Below are 18,120 nucleotides of genomic sequence, written 5' to 3' on the forward strand. Positions count from 1 at the left end.
ATCTCCTATTAAATTATTATTACTGATGAGTGGAGTTCTCCTCAGATTACGCAAAATAAAAGAAGTCTGTATCTAGAGACACAGGGGGTGATTTACTAAAACTAGAGAGTGCAAAATCTGGTGCAGTTGTACATGCTAGCCAATCAGCTTCTAACTTCAACCTGTTCAATTAAGCCGGACACTGATTGATTTCTATGCATAACTGCACCAAATTTTGTACTATTCAGTTTTAGTAAATCAATCCCATGAAGGCTGACAACTAGGCGCCTGGCTGTCATGCTTATCCTCTTGTTTCTGGAATCGCTGGCCTGAAACAAGTATGCAGATAATGGACTTTCCTGATCTACATACTTCCTGTACTTCCATGGTTGAACTATTCAAATGTTAGTGTAAAAGCCAGTGAGTCAGCATAACAGCCAGACAACTGAGATTGTCAGGATGAAGTCAGTAATGGTAGTCCTCCATATTTCCCTCCTGGCAGGCATACTTTAATTAAATGTTATCATTTTATTTACAAAAGTATAGCTAATGCAGCATCTGACAGGGCTGTGTTATCTGGGATGATCTGTAACCCCTTTACATGTCAATATCTAATTTAACCCTTAGAATTTATAAGGTCCCATAAATTAATAAAGTGGTCCCAACAGGCCACAGGGATTTTATGAAGTAGCCTGGTATAGATTTCTTTTTCTATCCAGGTCTATTTTTTTTTTTTAATGATTGAATGTTTAAAGTGAAACTTTCAGCAGCTCAGTGCACTCCACTTAAACTCTTTTCAATCTGGTCCATAGAGGTTATTACTGACTAGTGGTCATTACAGATCCAGATTTTGCTGTGTCAGCAGCTGAAAAAAAGTGTTCATGCGCTATATATATATCTATCTATATATATATATATATATATATATAGATATATATAGATCTATATATAGATCTAAAATCTATCTATCTATCTATCTATCTATGTATATATATATATATATATATATATATATATATATATATATATATATATATATATGCACTCACAAACAAGTTACACAAGGACTTTACCTATCCCTATGTATCATAAATTAAATTAAACTGATTATTTTAGAAAATTAAAACTTTATGTATATTTAATACAATCAAAGCTGTAGTGTGTAATGCATACCCTCCATGTTACAAGGAGAGATTGGAACTAACAGAAGAAAAGGATTTAATCCCTTACATTTTTCCAAGATTTTCCTTAAGTCCCATGTATGAATTAGATTTAGACCTCTAATCAGTAAGGTTCCTTTTCTGGATGATACAATTCATTATATTGGCATTGGCAGCAAGTCTTATTATTACTGGCCTGGGTCAAAAAAAGTTCTGGGCAGCCTGTGAGGTTGTCCATCGATATTATTAACTTAGCAATATAAATAATATCCAATGTAATTTATTCAATTGTATATGTAAAAATGATATCACAATATGACTATAGCACACCAAACAAGCAGGACATTACTATGAAATCTTAACAATCATTTACATAATCTAAAATTTAAAAGTATGATTTTTCTTACCTAGAAAAGGTTTTGAAAATGTCGTTTGACAGGTGACGTTCTTCAGTTCGTTAATGCATGTAATGTTGTGATAAACTGTGATGTTACCCATATCCAATGTGGATATCTAATACAAGTACATCCAGTAGAATCATACAAGAGCTTTGAATGTATGTGAATTTAGGTAGTAGTGTGACTATAGATGGTCTACATCCCTAATGCTCTCTCTCTCTCTGCTTGTGTCAAAGGAAACATGACTGGAGCACACTTCCTGCGTTTCTACTCACAACGAACAAGTCACTTCTTATCTTTGGGCTGCACACAGTTCCTGAGACATGGAATAATTTCCTTCTCGTCATTTCCCATTTGAACTGAATTGACTCTAAACAATGCACAATTCCATGGCCTTTTTTGATATGCTCTGGGTATATTTACTTCTATCGCTAACTCATAAGTTTCACCCTCTTGTGTTCCATGTGACAGTAGAATGGTTGTTTGTCTTTGTCTTAATAAATGTGCTTTGTCTTCCATTGATGTTGCATACAGTATTATGATGTGAAGAACAGTAAGGAGCGTGAAAGTTTGCAAAAGAGTGTTCACTGCATTATCTAAATAAATAACTTCCTTGGTTTACATCCTGGTGTTCCTAGAAAACTTTTCACCTTTCAACGGTCATTTGTTAGACTAAAACACCATAACACTTTTCTGCATATACAATTTTTTACAAAGAGTATCATTTAAAGTACTTTTTATGCCTGTCATTAGATGGCTAGTAGTCGTGGCATTTATATGGACCACTTCTTCAGTTTTGAGTGTCTCAAAACATACCCCTGCATTTATATCCACATAGGTAGCATACGCAAGCATCATGGAATGTGTCAAGACAGTTGCCTATTGTCCATGCTCACCAGCTATCCAAGCTTTTAATTATCATTGCTGTGTAAATTTGTTTGTGCATGTTTTTTTCCCAGATATTTTCTTATTAAAGCGGGCCATAGATGGATTGATTTTCTTTCCTGTAACCACAGGTAAACCATCCCGCAGAGCCATTTTGTTCCCCACCGGAAGAGCACAGTGATTGGTGCTAGCGGCTGTAATAGCCACCTGCAGCAATCGCATGTAAAAGGCTGGTTGTACTCAAGTTAATCGATAGAGCAACTTGGGTACAATCTGCTTGCTCACACACAGTTCAAAAATTGGTGGGTCCCTGCTGAACCGGCCGAGATTCAAACTGTCTATGACTTAGCATTCTTATAAAACTTTATCTGAGCATGCCTATTAGGATAACACAGTTACTAAATGCCAAGGAGGACTACTTTCAAGTTTTCCAACAGAAAATGCTTTGAACACGTTGCACTTGAAATTAAAGTTTACAAGTTAAATAGATATTTTTAAGAATAAGGAAGAGTACTTATACTTAAGAACCGTACACTTAAGGCCCTCTTGGTTGAATGAAAAAAAAAAACGAATGCCGCATACACACGATCAGACTGTCTGGCGGACTTAGCCCGACGGACAAACCGCCAGACTTTGCAGCGGAGGTCCGCCGGACTTTCGGAGCGAGTAGACCTGCCCACACACAACCGGACTATGGTGGGAATCGGCCGTACTTTTGAAATGAACGGACTTGCCCACACACGGAGGAAAGTCCATTCATTTTGAATGCGGCTCCAGGTAGCCGGGACTAGCGAAGGAGGTCAATGTCGCTGCCTTCAGCGGCGAGATTGACACGTCGCTGGCCCTGTCACCTGGTATGGACTTAAATGGGAAGCCCTACACTGAAAAAACAGCGTGGGGCCCCCCCATGGTCCATATAAGACCCTTATCCATGCACGATATAAAAAGTAAACCGCGCTATTCAGAAAAAATTTAAAAATGTAAATAAATTCCCTACAAGCAGCAACCCCAATCGTAATACTCCGATATAATAGACTAAGGCTCGGTTCACACAGGGGGCGACACGAGGCGACACGACTTGCCGTGCCGCGACCTGACAAGTCGCCCCCGTTCTGTACTACGGAACCGTTCTAAGAGGAGCGACTCGAGTCGCTCCGACTTAGAAAAAAGGTTCCTGTACTACTTTTGGGCGACCTCGGGCGACTTGCATTGACTTCTATACAGAAGTCATTTGCAAGTCGCCGCTGAGGTCGCGGCAGGTCACGGCGCGGCAAGTCGTGTCGCCTCGTGTCGCCCCCTGTGTGAACCGAGCCTAAATAAGTGAAAAAAGTGAGCTGCGCTAAAAAAACAAAACTCTTACTCAAAAAATCTCAAATCACACACATATTGAAAAAATCAATAATCCCAAAGGAAAATAGTGACAAGAAAAGGATGAAAAAAATAGCTTAAGAAATTTAAATAAATTATATCAGTGAGTAATGTTATCCTAGTAGTCCTTTTTTTATATGTTTGAATTGAAAAAAAGTACCTGGATCTCGGAAGCTAGCAGGGTCCATCTCCACTGTGGGCATTTGAAGCCCTCTTCTATCCATTCCTGGGAATTGGTGCAGCTGGCTACACAGCATGCACCTCCCGATCTTGCGCCTGTGCAGTGATGCCACTAGGTGGCCCTCCTTCCTCCTGGAATGTTGCCATAGTGGCATAATGTCAATCATGAGCAAGAGGACTCCTGGCATACATGACGCTGCTGTCCCAGGAGCACTTTTGAATCACCTAGTGAAGTAATCACCTTTGCGGGGAATGCCAGATGTGCTGAAGAAAGAAGATAATTAAAGTGGTGTTCCACAGAAAAAAAAAAATCATTAAAATTCCTAAAAAAACAAAAAAAATAATTTGGATTTTTTTTTTAAACTCAACACTAAATGCCTGTTGCTAGAGGATTCCTCGTAGTCTGCCTCCTTCAGTGCCTGGGCTGGTGACATCACTTCCCCTCAGCACAGGAAGGGCTCAGCTCTGCCCCCTCCCTCATGTCAGATATCTGGGACACGTGACAGGTCCCAGCTGACTGTGCGACCAATCACGGCGCCATGCAATGCTGACGCCGCTGAGTGGAGGGGGACAAGCGGGCAGAAGGGCATGTACAGGCATATTAATGTATCTGTATGTTGCCCTTTAAGAAGTCGTTTGCGGGCTGCAGCGAGCTCCGTGAGTGTGATTGCGGGTCCCACAGACTCAATGTCCGCAGGGATACCCGCAATCGTCTTACGGAGAGGAAGAACGGGGAAATGCTGATGTAAACAAGCATTTCCCCATTCTGCCTAGTGACACTGACACTGATCACAGCTCCCTCTAATCGAGAGCAGTGATCAGTGTCGTGTCACACATAGCCCCTCCCCCCACAGTTAGAATCACTCCCTAGGACACACTTAACCCCTACAGTGCCACCTAGTGGTTAGCCCCTTCACTGCCAGTCACATTTACACAATAATCAATGCATTTTTAATTGCACTAATCTCTGTATAAATGTGAATGGTCCCAAAATAGCACCAAAAGTGTCCGATCTGTCCGCCATAATGTTGCAGTCACAATAAAAATCACTGATCGCCACCATTACTAGTAAAAACAAAAATTATTAATAAAAATGGCATAAAACTATTCCCTATTTTGTATACACTATAACTTTTGGGCAAACCAATCAATAAATGCTTATTGTGATTTTTTTTACCAAACATATGTAGAAGAATACGTATCGGCCTAAACTGAGGAAACATTTTTTATATATATATATATATATATATATATATATATATATGGGGATATTTATTACAGCAAAAACTAAAAAAATATTTTTTTGTTTCAAAATTGTTGTTGTTTTTTGTTTATAGCGCAATAAAAAAAAAACGCAGAGGTGATCAAATACCACCATAAGAAAGCTCTATTTGTGGGGGAAAAAAAGGACATCAATTTTGTTTGGCAGCAATGTTGCAGGACTGCGCAATTGTCAGTTAAAGCGACTCAGTGCCCAATCGCAAAAAGTGCTCTGGTCTTTGGGCAGTCAAATAGTCCGGGGCTTAAGTGGTTAAAAAGATCTAGAGCATTGTACAAAACATGATCATGATAACAGAGTCATAGTGCATAATGCCGTAATATACAAATTAAAATACACAAAGCTCACATTTTATATGGAAGGAAGATGGGAAGCTGAAACTAACATAGTGTGATGAGATTATTTTTGTCCTTGTTGTCCTAATGTTAGTGTCCTATGTTTCTCAAGTAGGTCTTCAAGAGATTAATTAAAAAGAGAAACAAGTTGGGCTTTGTGCCAGTAAGGGGCACTGTGTTAGGAGTATAATTGCTCCACTGCATTTTTTTTCTAATAAATGTGTAGGAAGTGGGGGTTGAGATGTTGGGTGGGTGGTGTGTAGAGTCAGGAATGAGAAGAGAGGGAAGCTCAGGAACAAGACAATAGGGGTCATTGGTGGCGATGATAATGGATGAAGGGGGACGGGTAAGAATCTAGTATCAAGATCTTGGATGGTGGAAGGTCTGTGGAGTCAAGGAGAAGTGTAGGGAGCACAGGCATGGAAAGTGTCTAAGGGGAGTGGTGCAGATATTCTCTTCACCGTGTGGTTTGGTAGAGGTGGGTGATTTTGGGTTAATGGAATTTGCTGAGATCCCTGTACAATCCCCAATGTAATAATTCAAGGCTGCCCACTATCTTGCTTCCCCTTTGTCCTCATCTTGGATCTCACCCTTAGGTCATTATTGTAGTCACTGACCCCAAAGCTGGGGATTATTATTGCCTTCACAGAGACAACTGGGCATTGAGGTGCATTATAGTCCAGTCATTTTGATGCAATACTCCTCAACAGGCATTGCTATTGCCTGGCCCTCTAGAGCTGTTGGGGACCAACATTTTTTTCTGAAAATTAAACTTAACCCTTAAAACTAATGCTAATATTTAACCCAATCTTCACCCTGACTTTACCCCAAAAATATCACTTAAACTTAACTTCCTAACCGCTGGCCATAGATGATTAGTTTTTATCGTTGAGTCAGTGGGCTGACTCACAGATTCCTCCATCCAACTAAATGAGGTGGATGACAGAATCCTCCCTTCAGCTAGGACACTGTATTCTGACAGTGGGACTCTCTGCTGTCACAACACACTGATCAGCGTCTGTAGCCACTGATCAACAAGAGTTTTCCAGCACTCCTATTTATTAGAAGTCATTCAACTTCTGTTGAACAGTAACGGCTACAAATGGATTGAAATTTGTCTGGTCCCTGCTGATCCTGCCAAATTTTGATGCGTCTATAGCCAGCTTAAGGTTAACTGTTGCTTATGTCACTCCTAAACAATTAACCCCAAAAACAAAATGTTAACCACCTCGCGCCCGCCCTATAGCCGAATGACGGCCGTAGAGCAGGCGCTTTCGTCCGGGTGGCCGTCCCTGGACGTCCTAATGTTTACTTCCGCAATGCGCGCCGCCGCGGGCACGCATCGGGGAAGTTCTGTGTTTGCCGTGTCCCCCGGGGACAGACAAACACAGATCACTGTAAACGGCCAATCACATCGGCCGTTTACAGCGCGATCGGCGTGTCCAATGGGAGATGATCTCATATGTAAACATATGAGATCATCTCTCAGCACTGCTCTCCCTCCTCACACAGACAGAGTGTGAGAGGGGAGAGATGAACGGCTGCAGCGGCAGCCGTTCTGCTTTGCTTTGATTTGATTTAAAAAAAAGTTAAAAAAAAGTTAAAAAAGGTGCCATCCTCCCCCAGTGCCATCCTGCCCCAGTGCCATCCTGCCCCAGTACCATCCGCCCCAGTGCCATCCGCTCCAGTGCCATCCACCCCAGTGCTACCTGCCCCCAGTGCTACCTGCCCCCAGTGCCACCTGCCCCCAGTGCCACCTGCTCCCAGTGCCACCTGTTGTCAGTGCCATTTGTCCCCAGTGCCATCTGTCATCAGTGCCACGTATAAGTGCCATCTGTCATCAGTGCCACGTGTCATCAGTGCCACATAGTGTCATCTGTCATCAGTGCCACATATTAGTGCCATCTGTCATCAGTGCCACGTATCAGTGCCATTTGTCATCAGTGCCACCTGTCAGTGTCACGTGCCATCTGTTGTCAGTGTCACGTGTCATCAATGCCACTTATCAGTGCCATCTGTCATCAGTGTCACACGTCATCGGTGCCATGTATTAGTGCCATCTGTCATCGGTGGCACGTATTAGTACCATGTATTAGTGCCATCTGTCATCAGTGCCACGTATTAGTGCCACGTGTCTTCAGTGCCACGTATTAGTGCCACGTGTCATCAGTGCCACGTATAAGTGCCACGTGTCATCAGTGCCACATATTAGTGCCATCTGTCATCAGTGCCACATATTAGTGCCATCTGTCATCAGTGCCACGTGTCATCAGTGCCACGTATAAGTTTCATCATTGCCACGTATCAGTGCCATCTGTCATCAGTGTCATGTGTCATTGTCCTGGTGCTTCAAAAGTGTAATAAATAGTCAACAAGTTAGATGTGTAATTTATGTTCCTAGAACACATGATGGCGCTACCTGCATGTTGGGCCTCTCTATGTGGCCAGGCTGTGAAAAAGTCCCACACATGTGGTATTGTAATACTCAGGAGGAGTGCCAGAATTTTTATGGGGGTGTCATTTGTGGTATACATATGCCATGTGAGAGAAATAACCTATTACAATGACAATTTTGTGGAGAAAAAAAAAATGAACAATCGTAATTTTGCAAAGAATTGTGGGAAAAAAATGACAACATCAAAAAGCTCACTATGCCTCTTACTAAATACCTTGGAATGTCTACTTTCCAAAAAGGGGTCATTTGGGGGGTATTTGTACTTTCCTGACTTGTTCGGGTCACAAGAAGCGAGATAGGCCACCAGTACCGTATATACTCGAGTATAAGCCAAGATTTTCAGCCCCTTTTTTTAGGCTGAAAGTGCCCCCCTCGGCTTATACTCGAGTCACCGCCATCTGCCTACCTGATCTGCATGTCGTGCAGACAGACGGGGCCATTCCACTATTCAAAAGCCGCGCCTCCCTGTCTGTGATAGGCGGAACACTCAATTTCCCAGCAGTCAGTGTTCCGCCTATCACGGACGTCCGCTCATCCTCATACTACGGACGAGGATGAGAGGATGTCCGTGATAGACGGAACACTGACTGCTGGGAAATTGAGTGTTCTGCCTATCACAGACAGGGATGCGCGGCTTTTGAACAGTGGAATGGCCGCCGTCTGTCACAGACGAGGAGGAGAGGTGCGGCTTTTGAAACCTGGCATGGCCGCTGTATGTTTTTTATACATGCAGATCGGTGCAAAATGGCACACAGAGGCTGCAGAAGGACAAAGAGGCTGCAGATTGGCACACAGAGGCATGCACAGGACACAGGTAGGCTGCAATGGACACAGGGATGGACACAGGGATGGACACAGGGATGGACACAGGGAGGTACACAGGGATGGACACAGGGATGGACACAGGGATGGACACAGGGAGGTACACAGGGATGGACACAGGGAGGTACACAGGGAGGTACACAGGCAGGTATGCAGCTGCAGATGGGCATTGTTGACCCTCTTTTCCACTCTTTTAAGCTGTAACAGTAGCTGCTGCATGTCTCACCCTCGGCTTATACACGAGTCAATAAGTTTTCCTAGTTTTTTTGTGGTAAATTAGGGGCCTCGGCTTATATTCGGATCGACCTATACTCGAGTATATACGGTACATCAGATGTGATCAATTTTGTGCGATTCGCACCACAGCTTGTAGACTCTCTAACTTTCACAAAGACCAAATAATATCCACTAATTTGGGTTATTTTTACCAAAGATATGTAGCAGTATAAATTGTGCCCAAAATTTATGAAGAAAAATTTATAATTTGCATAATTCTGTCACAGAAACAAAGAAATATGCATTTTTTTTCAAAATTTTCGGTCTTTTTTCATTTATAGCGCAAAAAATAAAAACCCCAGAGGTGATCAAATACCACCAAAAGAAAGCTCTATTTGTGGGAAAAAAAGGACAAAAAATTCATTTGGGTACAGTGTTGCATGACTGAGTAATTGTCATTCAAAGTGTGAGAGCACCGAAAGCTGAAAATTGATCTGGGCAGGAAGGGTGTTTAAGTGCCCAATAAGCAAGTGGTTAAATCCTAGGCTGACACTTACCTTTTGTGAGGCAAAATTTTAGTGCCAATTTTGGCTACCAATGGAAAACAATGCTGTTTTTTTTATTTTGGCCACTGGCCCAATGATGACTCCAACTTTCTCTTTAGTGTGGTTGCAAAGAATGCAACAGGACTGAAATGTTCATGTATTGAGGTGCATTACAGACTTTTTTTTAATGGGTTTCCTAACTCGACATAATGCACCTCAATGCACAAAATTGCACTGCTATTGTTATGCCTTCTGGAAGTGTTACTTTAAGTCCTTTATTATTATTTTCAGGTTTACCTTCACTGATATAACACTTAACCCTTAACACTTAAGATTAACCTCTAACACCTTAAATGTTAACCTAACATTTAACCCTATCTCTCCTCCTTACTTTACCCCAATATTCCCTTCACTTAAAACTAGACACATGCAATTTGTTTAGTTCCAAATTCATTTTTTAACGAATTTTGACAAATTTGTTAATTCCGAATTTCCTAATTTTTCAATTTCCAAAATTTCCGAATTTCAAAATTAGCAAAATTATGAATTTCCGAAAAATTTCTGAATTTCCGAAATTACGAATTTCATAATTTAGAATTTTCGAATTTTCGAATTTCCAATTTTCGGATTTCCGAATTTTCGAATTTCTGAATTTAGAATTTTTGGATTTTCGAATGTCCAAATTTTCGATTTTCCGAATTTCCAAAAAAAGCAAAAAAATGATGAAACGAAAACGAAAATGAACCACTGTAATTTTTTGTCAGTGCACATGTCTACTTAAAACTGTCAAAGAAGTTAGCAGTCTTCTTACTCAAGAAACAATACTAGCACAGAGAACAAACCTCAGTTCAGTGAATAGTGCATTAAGACGAAACTGATCTTTATAAAAACATATATTAACATATATTAAATACATACATAACACTGAATTACATCTTATTTTTTTATTTATTAGGGTGAATATTTAACAAAACATGAAAAAGAACATTTATAATATGAAAAACAATCAAAAACAATAAAAATCACAATAATATGCGATAATATGTGAAACAATGATAAAAGTGCTTGAATCAAAAGCAGGTATTCATCTGATTTTACATAAAAAACAATCAAATAAGTCCCAAATAATAAAGTCCGTGTGCATCAAAAAGTGTTGAGATGTTAAGATCATGTGTTCAAAAAACAGTTCTTCAAAGTTGTGAACACAATTTTTCCCACCATCCAGGCATCCACAAGCAGTGTACCCCAGCAGCTCACCTTAAGCAAAGACCACACCAGGTCTAGTGGTACTTTGGTATACAAATCCTTAACGGTAATTCACGTTCCACTCTTCTCTCCTCGTCTGCATCGAAATCCACAGCTGGTCTGACAAGGCTTTAATATATGGATCCTTTATGGAAATTCACATTTCACTCTCCTCTCCTAAAACCCATTAGACCTGTTGTGGTCTTTGTTCAAGGTGAGCTGCTAGCATATAAACAACGAAAAATAAAACATTCCAAATTGTGTTCCACCAATGGAATATTAGGGTTACTCCTTGATTTCTACCTCTCTGAACCCCATATCAGATCTCATGGATACCACTCACCTCTCTGCACACCACGCCCAGCACTTGAAAAATTTACACACAGCAGGGAGTAATGATGAAAATTCAGTCACAGTGCCCCCTGTGGTGGAATAACTATTGTACAACATAACTGAACCAGAACTTGCAGCAGACTTGCAGAATATTCGCAAAGAAACTTGATCTGGAGTCATGCAATGCAGACTTTCTGCAACTGTGCAACAAACTTGTGAAGCTTGGTAAGTCTAGCAAGAGCTTTGCAAGTCATTTTCAAACTTGCAGCACAATTACTTGCTATCTGGGTAGGGACAAGGTGTGTAGAAGATGTGGCAGTGACTAAGTGCTAGGGACACTAAGAACCCCACATTCATCTTCACATCCATTGCTTTGGAAAAAGGGGAGATAGCAGCAACAGGTGGCTGAAAGCTCACCCCATTGCTCTGTGAAACGCAGCAGCTTGTCTCCCTTGTAGTACACAGGACAACATTAGCAGCACAAAAGCTATTTTCCACATTGAGCAGCACACTTGCAATGGTCCTCTTGGTTCTCCAACACAGTCTCCGCTTTGTCAATAAATATTTTGGTATGGATTACTGCTGCACAAATCTCATGCCAGCCACTTTCAAAAAGGACTAGGTGAATCCTGGACGATGCTCCCATGTGGCACACTTGCTTTTAACCAGTTAACGACTGCACCATAGCCGAATGGCAGGTACAGCGCGGTTTGATAACTCTGGGAGGGTGTACATTGACGTTCTCCCAGAAACCCGCTACTGCGTGGCCCCTCGGGCACGCACCCGGGAATATCCGTATCCGCATCAAGGATCACGGTAAATGCCCACTCACAGCGGCTGCTTACCACGTGATCACTCCGTCAAATGACAGAGCGATCGCTTGTAAACAAACCGGCGTCAGGTCCGGTTCCTCTCTCCCCTCTCTGTACCAATCAGTACAGTGTGAGCGGAGAGGTCGGGTGCAGCAGCGCTGTGGGCTGGATAAGTAGTGCCAACAGCCCTGATCTGTGCCCATTGCAGCCTCATCCAGCTATCCATCTATCCATGCTCAGCCTTCCATGCATACTCAGCAATGCTCATCCATCCATACTCAGCAATACTCATTCATCCATGCTCAGCCATCCATCCATACTCAGTAATACTCATCCATTCATCCATGCTCATCCATCCTCAGCAATACTCATCCATCCATCCATACTCAGCAATACTCATCCATCCATCCATACTCAGCAATACTCATCCATCCATACTCAGCAATACTCATCCATTCATCCATGCTCAGCCATCCCATCCACCCCCATCCATACACAGCCATACCCAGTCATACTCAGCCGTACTCAGCCATATTCAGCCATACTCAGCCATACTCAACCATACTCAGCCGTACTCAGCCATACCCAGCCGTACTCAGCCGTACTCAGCCATACTCAGCCGTACCCAGCCATACTCAGCCATACCCAGCCATACTCAGCTGTAACCAGCAATACTCAGCTGTACCCAGTCATCCCATCCATACCCAGCCATACTCAGCTATATTCAGCCATACTCAGCCGTACTCGGTCGTAACCAGCCGTACTCGGCCGTACTCATTCATGCTCAGCCATCCCATCCATACTCAGCCATCCCCATCCACAGCCACATCAGTTCTCATCCATGCCACATCCATGCCACTACAGTGCCTCACAAAAGTGTAATAGGTAGTCAAATTAGATTTGAAACTTATGCCCCTAGAACACCTGATGGTGCTCCCTGCATTTTGGGCCTCTCTATGTGGCCAGGCTGTGTAAAAGTCTCGCACATGTGGCATCACAATACTCAGGAGGAGTAGGAGCATCTATTTTGGGGTGTGATTGTTGGTATGTACATGCTATATGTGAGAAATATTGTATAAATGGACAACTTTGTGTAAAAAAAAAAAATGCGTTTTCATTTTCTTTACACATTCTCCAGAAACTTGTAGAAAAAAAATGACTTATTCAAAAGACTCATTATGCCTCATAGATTATATGTGGGTTGTTTTCTTTCCAAAATGTGGTGATTTTTGAAGCGTTTCCATTGTCCTGGTGCTCCAGGCCCTTCAAAAGTGTAAGCCCTTGTACTCATGGTCGGACATTCCGACCACAAAATGCGAGGGATTTTGTCCGAAACTGGTGTTGCATTTACACGGTCGGACAAAGTTGTCGGAAAATCCGATCGTTCGGAACGTGATGACGTTCATTCGTTACGACGGGACTACGTTCAGGCTAGTAGGCAATAGCTTTGGTCTCGTAATTTGATCTGAGCATGCGTGGCACTTTGTCTGATCGGAATTCTCTACAAACGATCAGACAAAGTCCAATCAGATCATGTTGTTGGAAAATTTTATATCCAGCTCTCAAACATTGTTGGTCGGACATTCCGACGGAAAAAGTCAGATGGAGCCCACACAACATGGTCCGCTCGGACATTTTCCGTCGGAATGTCCTACCGCGTGTACAAGGGCTAAGAGGTAGTCAAGAAATTATATGTGCAATTTATGCTCCAAGAACGCCTAATAGTGTTCCCTGCACATTGGGCCTCTGTATCTGGCCACGCTGTGTAAAAGTCTCATGTGCCATACTCAGGAGGAGTAGTAGAACGTGTTTTGGGGTGTAATTTTTGCTATGCATATGCTGTGTGTGAGAAGTAACCTGCTAATTTAACAATTTTGTGAAAAAAAAAAGAATGAAAAATGATTTTGCAAAGAATTGTTGGAAAAAATTACAACTTCAAAAAACTCACCATGCCTCTTACTAAATACCTTGGAATGTCTACTTTCCAAAAAGGGGTAATTTTTACTTTCCTGGCTTGTTAAGGTCTCATGAAATAAGATCATCAGTGCATTGGGTGCAATCAATTTTCAGAGATTGGCACCATAGCTTGTGGACTCTATAACTTTCACAAATACCAAATAATATACGCCGGTTTGGATTATTTTTTACCAAAGATATGTAGTGGTATCAATTTTGGCCAAAATATACGAAGACAAAATTATAACAGAAACAAAGAAAAATCCATTTTTTTTACAGAAATTTCAGTCTTTTTTCTTTTATAGTGCAAAAAAAAAAAAAAAAAAAACAGCGGTGATTAAATACCACCAAAAAAAAGCTCTATTTGTGTCAAAAAAAGGACAAAAATGTCATATAGGTACAGTGTTGCATGACTGAGTAAATGTCATTCAAAACGTGAGAGCAACGAAAGCTGAAAATTGTTCTGGTTAGGAGGGGGGGGGGGGGTGTTAAGTGAGTGCCCAGTGATTAAGTGGTGAAAGGAACTGCTGGAAAATAATGGTCTCTTCTGTTTTTCCTCATGGTGACCCATCCTGTAGCTGCACTCAACAAAACACTAACTTACTGACAACTATGGATGAGCCGAACACCCCCCGGTTCGGTTCGCACCAGAACCTGCGAACAGACCTAAACTTCGTGTGAACTTTAGAACCCTATTAAAGTCTATGGGACTCGAACATTCAAAATTGAAGTGCTAATTTTAAAGGCTAATATGCAAGTTACTGTCCTAAAAAGTGTTTGGGGACCTGGGTATGTATCAATGTAAAAAAAAGTTTTAAAAAACTGCAGTTTTTTTCGGGAGCAGTGATTTTAATAATGATTAAAGTGAAACAATAAAAGTGTAATATTCCTTTAAATTTCGTACCTGGGGGTGTATATAGTATGCCTGTGAAAAGGCGCATGTTTCCCGTGTTTAGAACTGTACCTGCACAAAGTGTAATTTCTGCAGGAAAAAAAGTCATTTAAAATCACTCGCTATAATGAATTGTCGGCTTTTAAAATTAGCACTAATTTGCCGCGAACACCCCAAATTGTTCACTGTTCGCAGAACAGGCGAACAGGCAATGTTCGAGTCGAATCCCTACTGACAACCATCAGGCTTCATTCACTTGAGTCTAGCTGCAAACACATAAATGTACCTAATTACCTGGTATTGAACTGAAAACAAAAGTCCATTGCCAAGTGTATAATATAAAATGTGTACATGTATACACGGCATTAAGCACAAAATAGCAAAACAAGTACTAAAAATTGTTTAAAGTAATAAAATAAAAAAATATGTTCAACACAAAACTGAATAAGTGTCCAAAGGTGATAAAAAAGGTGTATCTCAGTTACTCCACCATCAATTAAAAAATTTCCAACACAAATTGTTCCACCCAAGAGTTCAAAATTTGTTTCCAGAAAATAATGTCCAAAATGGATTACGTGTAAAATTGATGTTAAAACATTTATTGGAAAAAGGTATAAGAGCTAAGGCTCAAGTAAGCTTGTTTCAACACGGTTACATTTGCAGGGACTATAAACTCTGATAGTTGCCATACAATTTGATTTGTTTTCTCAGCACACAATATTGAATATATTTGACTATTACTTTCACAGAATATAATGTATAACATCTATGCTGATTAGACTCTCCCTGCTTAACCACTTGCCGACCAGCCACCGTCATTATACTGCAGCAGGGTGGCACCGCTGCGCGAATCGCCATTGGTGTATGTTGGCAGCATTAACCGTGATAGAGAGTGCAACGCCGGAGCCGATGAGCGTGGCTGGCAGCCGTAATGTCCGCCAGCCACCAGCAGTCGCTCCACAGACAGCTAGAACGGGGTTCTGTGTATGTAAACAAACAGATCCTCGTTCTGACAGGGGAGTAGAGCGAGATCTGCTGTTTCTAGTGATCAGGAGCAGTGATCTCTCTCCTCCTCCAGTCAGTACACTGCCATCACAGTTAGAAACACCTCCCTAGGGAACATATTTAACACCTTAATCGAATCAATCCTTGCCTGTGACATTTATACAGTACTCAGTGGCTATTTTTAGCTCTGATCGCTGTATAAATGTCACTGGTCACAAAAAAGTGTACGATCTGTCCCCTGCAATGTTGCAGTCCTGCTAAAAATCGCAGATTGCCGACATTATTAGTCAAAAAAAAAATTCAAATGCCATAAATCTATCCCCTATTTTTTAGAAGCTATAAATTTTGCGCAAATCAGTCAATATATGCTTACTGCAATTTCCTTTTTTACTAAAAATATGTAGACTACATATTGGCCTAAACTGGTGAAGAAATTTATGTTTTTTTATTTGTTTTTTGGATATTTATTATGGCAAAAAGTAAAAAGAATTTTATTTTTTTCAAAATTGTCCCTATTTTTTTCTTTATAGCGCAAAAAATAAAAACCATAGAGGTGATCAAATACCAACAAGAGAAAGCTCTATTTGTGGGGGGGGGGGGACATACATTTTGTTTGGGTACAACGTTGCACGACCTTGCAATTGTCAGTTAAAAGGACGCAGTGCTGTATCGCAAAAAATGGCCTGCTCAGTAAAGGGCAAAAATCCGTTCGGTCCTTAAGTGGTTAAATAAGCTGCGAAAACGGTTTATTGAAAAAAAGGGGGAAAAAAAGAAAAAGAAACATGCATAATATACTGTAGAGGATGATTATAAATTCCTCTCACCTCCATTTTGTATCGGGGTCCCTGCACTATCCTTGCAGGTATCTTCAGTATGTAATCAAGGATTATAACCCCTTATGTGAATATACTGTATGTACATTGAAATATAGTGATTGGATGACTATCTAAATATATAGAGTGATAGGTATTTTATAACTTTAGCATTTTTATGAACGTATTGTGGTTGATGCAACAAAAAGAGATGTATGCCGAACTGAAGCACAGTTTACTGCTGGATTGAATGAGCCGGCTTTCGCCTTATTTGTGGGTATCTCGTATTCAATCTTATTGCTATGGCCAAGGTCATGCTATGGTCAAGGTCATGGTCCTTTAAAAAAATAGGTAATTGGCTGAATGATCGGACATGGACTAACTGTAGCTTGCAGTTTACTAAACACATTAGAAGCAATAATGCATAGATCCCAACTGTCCCTTATTTCAAGGGAATGTCCCTGATTTGGAGCAATGTCCCTCTGTCCCCCTTTCCTCCTCATTTGTCCCTCATTTTGGTCTGATCTATATAGCTGTAAATAATATGCACATTTTATCTTTCAAAAAGTGTTTCCCAGTGCTAAACCTTTCTTCCAAATTATACAGTAAATTTGCAGCATTTGTACATTTTAAAAGCCAATATAAAGGAAAAGTAGTTATAAAAAAAAGCCCTTTTGGATTTAATTAAGCTTTTTTTGGTTAATTCTCCTTTAAGGGAGTGTGGCAGGAGGTGTGTCCTATGCCTACATACGTTTGCTAGTAGGTGTTCCTCATTCCCATCTCAAAATGTTAGGAGGTATAAATAATGCAAACAAGTTTAGGATGGCAAAGAGTATGAATACACTGCAGAATAATACAAAACAGATTTGAAAGCTGCAAAAACATGGACTCTTCACAGTCACATTCCTCAAGGTGAAGTCCAGGGTAGCTTTGGTAACACAGGAGAATAGCTGGAGCCTAAGGCCAAAGGGTCAACGCACTTGAACTGAAACTCAGGTACCAATCAGGGAGATGCTATTCACAGTAGCTGGGTCTTCTGGAAAAAAAACTGTGTGCTATTAGGCTGCTGTCTGGCTGCCCGCAAACAGGTTTTGACAATGAAGGTCCTCTCTCCTTGCTGTAGATCTCTTGCCCAGGTACCTCCGAGCTGCTGAGCATGTCCAGCGTTGTTGAATATAGGATTAAAAGGGCATGTACCTGCATCTGAGCATGGTGAGTAAAAAAGGACACTCTGCTACAGTCTTAAAAAAAAAAAAAAACTGATCATATTTATCTGTTTGTTAGATCAAAATTCTGTATTTACTAAGGTCATTAGTGAATACCAATCATAGTAGACTCAAGTCTTTACTGAATGCTTTGGACAAACTACAATTGAAAATGATAAGACATTTTAAGCAAATTGTGTGTTATCTGGAGATAGTTGTATGTCGGGCCTTTGTAATG

General features: G+C 40.9%; 1 protein-coding gene across 1 annotated transcript in view; it reads right to left on the bottom strand.

The window, feature by feature from the left end:
• MYCT1 (MYC target 1) overlaps nt 1-1,768 on the bottom strand; it is an 88,749-nt gene extending 86,981 nt beyond the window's left edge. The window contains exon 1 of the mRNA XM_077486322.1: nt 1,547-1,768. Within this exon, the coding sequence (XP_077342448.1) occupies nt 1,547-1,637 (91 nt within the window). The 5' untranslated portion in view covers nt 1,638-1,768. The remainder of the gene's footprint in view (nt 1-1,546) is intronic.
• Between the last annotated feature and the right edge of the window lie 16,352 nt (nt 1,769-18,120).

Source organism: Lithobates pipiens, unplaced genomic scaffold, assembly GCF_037356315.1.
Source record: "Lithobates pipiens isolate NorthernLeopardFrog02 unplaced genomic scaffold, aLitPip1_a1.2 Scaffold_18, whole genome shotgun sequence".
Lineage (NCBI taxonomy): Eukaryota > Metazoa > Chordata > Amphibia > Anura > Ranidae > Lithobates > Lithobates pipiens.